Source organism: Panthera uncia (genome assembly GCF_023721935.1).
Source record: "Panthera uncia isolate 11264 chromosome B3 unlocalized genomic scaffold, Puncia_PCG_1.0 HiC_scaffold_1, whole genome shotgun sequence".
NCBI lineage: Eukaryota > Metazoa > Chordata > Mammalia > Carnivora > Felidae > Panthera > Panthera uncia.
The window spans coordinates 107977177-107986797 of NW_026057582.1; the positions used below are offsets into that span (position 1 = coordinate 107977177).

At 35.5% G+C, this 9621-nt stretch overlaps 1 protein-coding gene across 1 annotated transcript in view; it reads left to right on the forward strand.

The window, feature by feature from the left end:
* Window positions 1-9052, forward strand: part of SPESP1 (sperm equatorial segment protein 1) — a 32752-nt gene extending 23700 nt beyond the window's left edge. Inside the window, exon 2 of the mRNA XM_049613810.1 lies at window positions 7848-9052. Within this exon, the coding sequence (XP_049469767.1) occupies window positions 7848-8866 (1019 nt within the window). The 3' untranslated portion in view covers window positions 8867-9052. The remainder of the gene's footprint in view (window positions 1-7847) is intronic.
* Window positions 9053-9621: the final 569 nt, after the last annotated feature.

Below are 9621 nucleotides of genomic sequence, written 5' to 3' on the forward strand. Positions count from 1 at the left end.
AGAGTCTTAACCATATAGAAACAAAATGATGGTTACCAGAGGGGAGGTGGATGGGGGAGAGGGGATGGGTGAAATAGGTGATGGGGATTAAAGAGTACACTCGTTATGATGAGCGCCAGGTATTGATTCTATGGAAGTGTTGAATCACTATATTGTACACCTGAAACGAATATTATACTGTATGTAACTAACTGGAATTAATTTATTTATTTATTGAAAGAGGGAGAGGACATATTCAAGGAGGGGAGGGGCAGAGGTAGGGGAGAGAGAGAGAGAGAGAGAGAGAGACCCAAGCACCAAGCAGGCTCCATGCCCAGCTCAGGGGCCTGATGCTGAGCTTGATCCCATGACCATGAGATCGTGACCTGAGTTGAAATCAAGAGTCTGACTCCCAACCAACTGAGCCATCCAGGCACCCTGTTAACTAGCTGAAATTTAAATAAAAATAGAACAAAATAAAAATTCAAAAAAAGTAAAAAATTTTGGGATCAGTTCAAATGTTTCCAAGTACATCTTAATATATGAATGGGGTGTATTTTTGTCCAGTTGACAGTAGAGCAAAATTCTGTATATTTTACTTATGTATTGACTGTATTTTCATATTTACATGTATTTTAAAAGAAAGTTGTATTCCTCCAGGATAATTTTATTATCATACTTCTACTTTGCCAGCATCCTTGTGTCATGTTTTTATGACAACATTGTGTAGTTATTATGTGTACCTGCTTTGAAAGAAGGCAGCCTGTTTGAATGCCATTCTTCCCACCTACAAATTGAATATAATCTTAGGCAAATTACTTGTCCTTTCTCAGTATCCTCCTTTTCCTCTTTATAAAAACATTGCTCACATTCAGAGCCCTCAGTGTAGTGCCAGGCACGTAGTAATCCCTCAGTCAGTCAGAGCTATGATGGTCTTTTCAATCACTGTCTTGAAATTTTGCTCTTCAGATTTGGTGCCACTTTTGTTCCCTGCAGTTGTTTTACCATTTTGTTTAGTTTCCTATTATTCCTGTCATGTGACTCATTCTCCCTTGTACTATTTCAAGAAAAGAAGTACAGATAGTCTCAAGCACAGCTGTGACATCCATATCTATGATTCATGTTAAACTGTAAACCTGCTTTGCAGGGAGCCATCCTGCTTACTAGAGGCACTGGAAAGCAGCATTATGATTTCTCAAGGTGGAAGAGGTTCTTACTTGTCCTCATTTGGAGACATTGCCCTGTTTAGCTGGAACATTACCTGGAGACATTGCTCTGTTTGGCTGGAACATTGACTGGTAAAGAGAGAGGGGGATATTATAAAGCGTGCCAGGGTAAACTACAAGTATCCAAAGTACAAAAACTCAACTTCTAGCAGAGTAGTCTGGTCTTTGTAAGAATGTGAATTTTGTTCCTCTTTCTCATAACTTCTGAAGAAAGAGGAAAAGCAGGTTTTCATAGTGGCCAGGACCATTTGTAGGGATATTGGAGTCTTGACTATCTTTTACTACCTTGCTTGCAAATATCTGTATAAAGATCAAATTGATTTGCAAGAGCAGTCCTGATTAGTAGAACTATGAAGTCACTATGAAGTATGTAGATTTTTTAGTGGGACAAAAGTAGGAGGTGGGAAGTGTGTGGGAGTGGATGGATTTAACAACAGAACAATATGGAGACAAAAGGTACATGAAGAAGCGAAGAAAAGCAAGGTAGAAAGTAGGGTGCTGTATCGTTCAGCAGCCATGAACAGGCTTTTTAATGTTGCCTAAGTAATAGTGTAAAGGGATAATGAGTACTTCAGTTTTTTTTAGGAATCCACTAGCAGTAAGGATGTCCTTTTCCAGTCCTTTGACAATCTCCTTCACCTAATAGTGACTTGGGTGTCCTGTTTACTACTTTGAGAAGGGACAAGCTAAATGATTAAAAATGGAGTGTTTAGCAGCCTACCATCTAATGGCAATGTCTTTTTAAAAGCACTTAGGCCTTTGTTGGCTGCAGATTTTAGATTTGTATGTGAATAGTGGCCCAGAATTGAAAATTTTCCAAAACATATATAAAAAAAATTCATTATGGAGAAATTTAAATATATACACAAGTAGAAATAATGGTATAATAAATCTCCATATATCTATAACCAGACTCAACTACTAACCCATAATTAATCTTGTTTTATTGATATTCCTTTCCCTCTCATCTTCCTGGTCCCTCTCTCTAACTTCTCAGATTTGAATTTTTTAGAAGCAAATTCCAAACATCATGTAATTTCATTAGTAAATATTTCAATATGAAGACTAAATATAAGTACTTAAACACAATAACAATGTTAGTTTCACACCTAAAAAGATAATAATTCCTGAGTATTATCAGATATCTGGCCAATGTTCAAACTTTCCTGATTTTCTCTCTTCAATTTTGTTTGGATGAATTGGGATTCAAATAAGATTCATACATGTAATTCATTGATATGTCTTTTAATTCCATTTTAATGTATATTCTTCTTTCATCTCTGTTTTTCTCCTTGCGATGTAATTGTTAGGAAATTGGATCATATGTCCTATAGTTTCCCACAGTCTAGATTTTCCTGATTATATCCCTATGGCATAGTTTATATCTTCCTTTGTTTGTTGTCCCATGGATTTTCAGTATATTGTTAGTTAGACCTAGAAAAATCGTTAGATTCAGGTTTTGACTGTTTTTGCAAGACTGCTTCATCGGTGGTATTGTATTCTTTCATCAGGAAATAGATAATATCTGATTTTGTATCTTTTGGGGGGTATAAACAATCACTGATATTAATAATCATTGCAAAATGTCATATTCTAAGTGGCTTCTTCATTTATTAGCTAGAATAAGTTTATAAATTGAAAGCTCCCCTCACTTTGAGCTATTTTTCCATATACAGTTGGGTCTGTTTCTATCTTTTCTGTTCTGTTCCATTTATCTGAATATTCATGTGCAGTGCTATACTAGATTTATAACAGAGGCTTTATAATATAATTTCATGTCTATTGGGTCTATCTAGCCCCCATTTTTTGGGCTATTCTCACTCAGTTTTCCTTCCTGATGAACTTTAAAATCCATTTTTATAACTCCAGGAAATAGTGATATTTTGTTAGAATCATATTAAATGTATACCTTAACAGAGAGAACATGACATCTGAGCATCTTTATGATGTTGAATCTTTTTGTCTAAGAACATGGTATATCTTTCCACTTGCTAAAGCTTGCATTATGTCTTTCAGAAGATTTTATTATATTCCTATATCAGTTTTCTGTGGCTGCTATATTACAAATTACCATGAACTTGGTGTCTCAAAATAGCAGAAATTTATTCTCTCACAGTTTTAGAGGCCATAAGTCTAAAATCAGTTTCACTGAGCCAAAATCAAGGTGTAAGGCAGAGCTGTGTTCCCTCTGCAAGCTCTAAGAGATTTTTTAAATGTTTATTTATCTTTTTGAGAGAGAGAGAGAGAGAGTGAGTGTTAGCAGGGGAGGGGCAGAGAGAGAGGGAGACACAGAATCCAAAGCAGGCTCCAGGCTCCAAGCTGACAGCAGAGAGCCTGATGCGGGGCTTGAACCCACGAACCATGAGATCATGACCTGAGCTGAAGTCAGATGCTTAACTGACTGAGCCACTCAGGTGCCCCAAGAGATAATATTTTAATTGGCTCTTCTAGCTTCTGGTAGCTGCCAGCGTTCTGTGTTTTATGGCCATTTCACTCTATTCTCTGCTTCCTCCTCTATATTACCCTCTTCTTCTTCTGGGTATCAGATCTCTGTCTCTCTCTTATAAAAACATTTGTGATTGGATGTAGAGTTCACCCAGATAATCTAGGATAATCCCCTGTCAAGATCCCTAACTTAATCATATCTGCAAAGACCTTTTTTTCTTATAAGGTAACATTTACAGGTTCCAGAGATGAGGACCTGACCTCTGCATGCCTATATTCAGCCTAATAGAATTACTCCTATAGTTTTGGGCATGTTTTTTTAAATTTATGATTAGATATTTTCTTTCATTATTTGTTATCAAAATAGCATCTTCTTTCTCATCTTTTAACTGGTTTATATTTGTATATCGATTTTCATAGATTGATTTTATAACTTGCTACTTTACTAAATTCTCTTAGTCCTTGTAGGAGCTTTTCAATGAATTCTTTTGTGTTGTCTGGAAGTATTATTATATCGTTTACACATAAAGATAGTTTAACCTTTTTCTTCCCAATTCTCATGCTTCCAATTATTTTTGTTGTCTAATTACTAATAACCTCCAACACGATGTTAAGTGGTAATGGAAATCTTAGTATCCTGATCTTGTTTCTGTCTTTAGTGGGAAAGGGTCTAAGGTTTTTTATAGATAGGATCCAAGACATATTTTTAATGTTTTTTTTTTAAGGATTTAAATTTATATTTTAAGCTGAGAAATGTCAGGAGTTTTCTTTATAGAACTTTTAAAGTGTTTTCAAGTATCTGTTTGGTTCCAGGTAGATACAGTATCTTAATTTTATAGTTAAGTAAATGTTCAGAGAAATTAAGTAATTATCTAAGGTCATGATGTTAGAAAGTGGTACCCACAGGACAAAAATCAAAAAAAAAATTTTCACTGCAGTAGGCTACCTATTACTTTAATATTTTCCTCCAGGAAAACTATAGATTCAGGACAATGATTTACATACCCATGAGAATACATAAATAAGTTATTTTCCCTTTTAAAATGTGAGTTTTACTGGTTTACTATATTAAGTGATTGGGTGTGTGTGCTTGTGTGTTTCTAGAGAGTAAGATACTATATACGGAGAAGGCTAGTCCTCTTTAATGACCAACTCTGGTCCCATTTCCTCTCCTCAGAATCAATGTAGTATAAACCCTGACAGTTGTAGTATTTTTCTTTTTTGTAATGCAAAGGCAAGACTTAAGCTTTGATTGTAGAGGCATCTATTTCAAAGAGCCATCCATTTCAAAGACTGCTATCTTGAATAAACACATTGCCAGCAGGCCACCCTGGTTCATTTATTTTAGAGATCTTAATTGACTTTGATAACTGACCTTTTGGGCTACTTGTTTTTTCCTTTCCTGTGCTTCAAATTCATGGTCTTAATGTTTTAAATTCGATAAAGAGTGAACCCTAGGGTCCCCACATTTGACCCCAACAAAAAAAGAACCCCTGTCCCATTTGCACTCTCCACCCCTACCACCCTCTCTCCGGTGCTTTCTAGGGTGCTCTCTCCCTCCCTCTCTTTCTTTCTCTTTCTCCACCCCGTCCACCCCGTCCTCCTCCCCCAGTGTGGCCCCAGGTGTGCTATGCAATTTCAAGATCTTGTAAGTAATAAACTTTTTTCCCCCCAAATTTCCTGATGGTTGTTGCTGAAGGGTGTTTTGCAATTATAGTAAGAACCACAAGGGTCAGTCCAGTGGTCACATTGGTTTGGAAAGGGGACTCTTCTGTGGAAACAGCTGCCCCCACCCCACAATGGCCAAGCCCAGGTGAGTACCACCAGGCATTTCTAGCTGGTAGTCTTACTATAGGTAGGCTGAGACTGACACAAAATAGGCAATAGCTCACAAGAGTTAGGTATGTTAACCTTCTAGTTCCTTTTTAAAAATCCACAATTCACGGACAAAAATGTTTGATACTGTGTCAGTGATTTTAAGAAAATTATTACAAGGTTTGGGGCACCTGGATGGCTCAGTTGGCTAAGGGACAGACTCCTGATCTCAGCTCAGGTCTTGATCTCAGGGTTGTGAGTTCAAGCCCTGCATTGGGCTCCACACTGGGTGTGGACCTACTTAAAATATATATATAAATATTACAAGGTCATTATCAAAATCTACCTCCTCTTTTTTCCTCACCCATCATCATCATATGGATCTTGAAGTATGCAAGGCTTTTCTAAGCATAACATGAAACACAGAATCTACTTTTAGAGTCAGATCTCCAGACAAGTCTGGTATCTTTCCACTGTCTCTGCCTCACTAAAATGTTCTTATTAAGAAATTTTTAAAATTGAGAAATAAGCTTTCAATTTTGGTTAAATATCCATCTGGTCTCTCTAAGTTGCAACAGAAGAGTTAAGGAAGAGAGGAAAAACATGTAAATATAAAGCTTTTTTTTTTTTTTTTTTTTTTTTTTTTTTTCTTTTTTGTGCTTCCCGAAGTGCTGAATAGAAGTGCCTTCTGAACAGAAAGTTTGTTATTTCATTTTGCCTGAAGAGGGAGGGTTTAGGTATGAGTTATGCATGACAGTTTGGTAAAAAGTGACTTACTTTCTTCAATTAAGCCATTTATATATATGATAGTGGCAAAATGATTTCAAAATGACATGTATAAAATCCCAGCACTTAAAATTAAAAGCTGTTTTAAGAAAAGGGGAGTTGAGCAGAATTTCAGAATATCTTATTCAATTATCTTTTTTGTTTTCCATGTTGGAAATGAGAAGCTTCATCAACCACTCAGATGCTGCAAAATACCAGTATAAATAGAACTGCCATTTTTGAACTAGAGTGTATTATACTAAGTGAAATAAGTCAGTCAGAGAAAGACAAATACCGTAATTTCACTCATGTGTGGAATTTAAGAAACAAAACAGATGATCATAGGGGAAGGGAAGGAAAAATAAGATAAAAACAGAGAGGGAGGCAAACCATAAGACTCTTAAATACAGAGAGCAAACTGAGGGTTGCTGGAGGAGAGGTGGGTGGGGGGATGGGCTAAATGGGTGATGGGCATTAAGGAGGGCACTTGTTGGGATGAGCACTGGGCGTTATATGTAAGTGATGAATCACTGGGTTCTACTCCTGAAACTAATACTACACTGTATATTAATTACCTTGAATTAAAAAAAAAACCAAAAACTGCCATTTTGTGTTAAGAGTGAAATGTTGATGGTTTAGAGCAGGAATTGGCAAACGTTTTCTGTGAAGGGCCAGATAGTAAGTATTTTCAGTATTTGTATACCATATGGTCTCTATGGCAACTACTCAATTCTATTGTTGCAACCCAAAGCAGCCATAGATAATACATAAACAAATGGACGAGACTGGCTGGATTACAAGAAAACTTTATTTACGAAAACAGTTAGGTGGATATGACCCACAGGCTGTAGTTAGAGCTTTGCTGGGTTGAGGGCAGTTGGATACTGGTAAATGTTCAACAAATGATTTTTTGGAGAGACTAGTAAACCTAGATTTATAGCATTTGCCCATTTATATGATGTAAATACTCCCACCATCGTTGGTTTCAAGCTATGTATTTGACATTACTGAACAGGGACATAGAAAGAGATATAGAGTAGTACACTATTGCAAGCATTTCTGCCATACAGCTATGCAAGATGTAAATAACCTCAAGACCATAGATAATAGTAAAATGACATAAAAATAAGAAGTGATGAATTTTGAATATTTATTGCCTTTATTTCTGATACAATATATCTAATTGCAAATTAAAATAATTTTTAAGAGTGTCTATGTTTAACATTTGGCTTACAAAATTCCTAAAAATTTAATAATTGGCTCTAGTGAGCCAGTATGAGGCAATTCCAACACACCACTTCTAGAGATTATAATCAGGAATTTTGTTTTAATAAACTGCCTACAGAATCATAAGTTATATGGGAGGTAGGAGCGAAAAAATATAGAGAATTGTGTTAATACGCAACTTTTACACTAACCTTGTTCATCTGTTTAACAATCTGAAAAAATAATTTTGTTTATATAAGTGAGAGTTGACTGAGTCAAAAGTGCTTTATTTCTTGGTTCTTTATCTCAACTTTTAAGTGATAATATATGAAGTAAATTTAGGTCAGTAGATTCTGTCAATATGTCAATATGTAATACTAAGTGTTACCATTTGATTTTTTTCCCCTTAAGGTATAACTGTGACGCCTGATGAAGAACAAAACTTAAATCATTATGTAGAAGTTTTACAGAACCTAATACTAAGTGTTCCTACTAGGGAGCCAGGTCGTGAGGAAAAATCAAAGTCTCCAAATAATGCTCATTCTATAGGACCAAAGTTATCAAGATTTAAGGAGATAATTACACATGGAGACACTTCAACTGAAAATGATGTTTTAATGAATCCTGTCAGTGAAGAAACCACAACTTCTCCTACTGGAGGCTTCACAATGCCAGGAAGGAAGGAAAAATCTACTGAAAGTACAGCATTCTGGTCAATTAAACCAAATAATGTTTCGGTTGTTTTACATGCCGATGAACCTTATATTATTAAAGAGCCAGAGCCAGAGCCAGATTCAGAAGTAAGATCCACTGAGGCGCCAAAGCCATTGCCAAATGTTACTAAATCATCCACAAGTCCAGATGTCACCCCTTTAAGTAGGAGCACTGACATGGATACTGTCACAGAACCAGAAGATGTTCCTCAGCTCTCAGGCGAATATACAGTGGGAACACTTGAAACAATAACATTTGGAAGACACCCACAGATTTTGAATAATGAAGACATTTTGAAAAAAATTTCAGATATTAGTTCACAGGTGCGGCAGGCACCTCTTGTTGAAAGCCTCAAGCCAGAATACAGAGAGGACATTCGAGCCTCTAGAGAGCACCTAAAACGAAGCCTTGCTTTAGCAGAAGCAGCAGAACATAAATTACAAAAAATGTATAGATCCCAGTTCTTACCACTTGGCCGAAGCAGTAGTGAAATTGATGACATTGAAACTGTAATTAACATGCTGTACAATTCTAGGTCTAAATTATCTGAATATTTGGATATTAAATATGTTCCACCAGAGATGAGAGAAAAGGCTACTACAGTCTTCAATACATTGAAAAAAATATTATGTGTAAGTCAACTAGAAACTCAAAACCTTATTAGGAAGTTATTAAACAATAATATAAAAATGTTGCACCTACTTGATATTCCATGACAAAAATTGATTGAAACAAACTATGCATTCACTTCACAGAAGAAATAAGCACATTAGTGATTCACAAGTTGTATAACAAAATATTTTCTACTGTTCAATGTGCCAACATCTCTACATGTCATATGTTCTAAAATATTCTCATGTGCACTAAAGCCTAATAATTTAAAATAAAATTTTGGTTCAGGAGTTCGTAGTTTTTTTTCCTCATTAATTAACTTAAAAAATTATGAAGATCTAATCTTTAAAATGTTTAAGCTTTGATTTTACTTGAATAGATTAAATTCACTTGTTTTATTGAAAGTCAAGAGACTGTGTGCAATCTGTATGTAGCCTGTTTTAAATAATTGAATATAAATGTAAGATTTTAGTACATATGGTCTTTATTACTCTTTCAGAGAAACTGAGAGTTTTCAGTCTGAATAGCAAAGTTGGAACTTGAATCAGAACTTTTATTTGCATATATGTCTGCCTCCTTTCAAAGGTGGATGGTATATGAAGATACAACCCTTTTTCTTTGTTATTAAGTACTTCTGGAATATCAGTGAGTGACTGTAATTTGGGTTTATAACGTAGTCATTCTCACTTCCTCCTTTTGTTTGTTTCTATACATTTATATTGAAGCTTTGCAAATCTTTTGTTCGGAGTATGACTAATGAAATTAAGGTTAATTGTGTAGTATCATGATCATGGGGCAAGTAATTCTCTTTCATGATTTGATCGGTATTATATTTAAATTCATTTATTCATTCACCGAG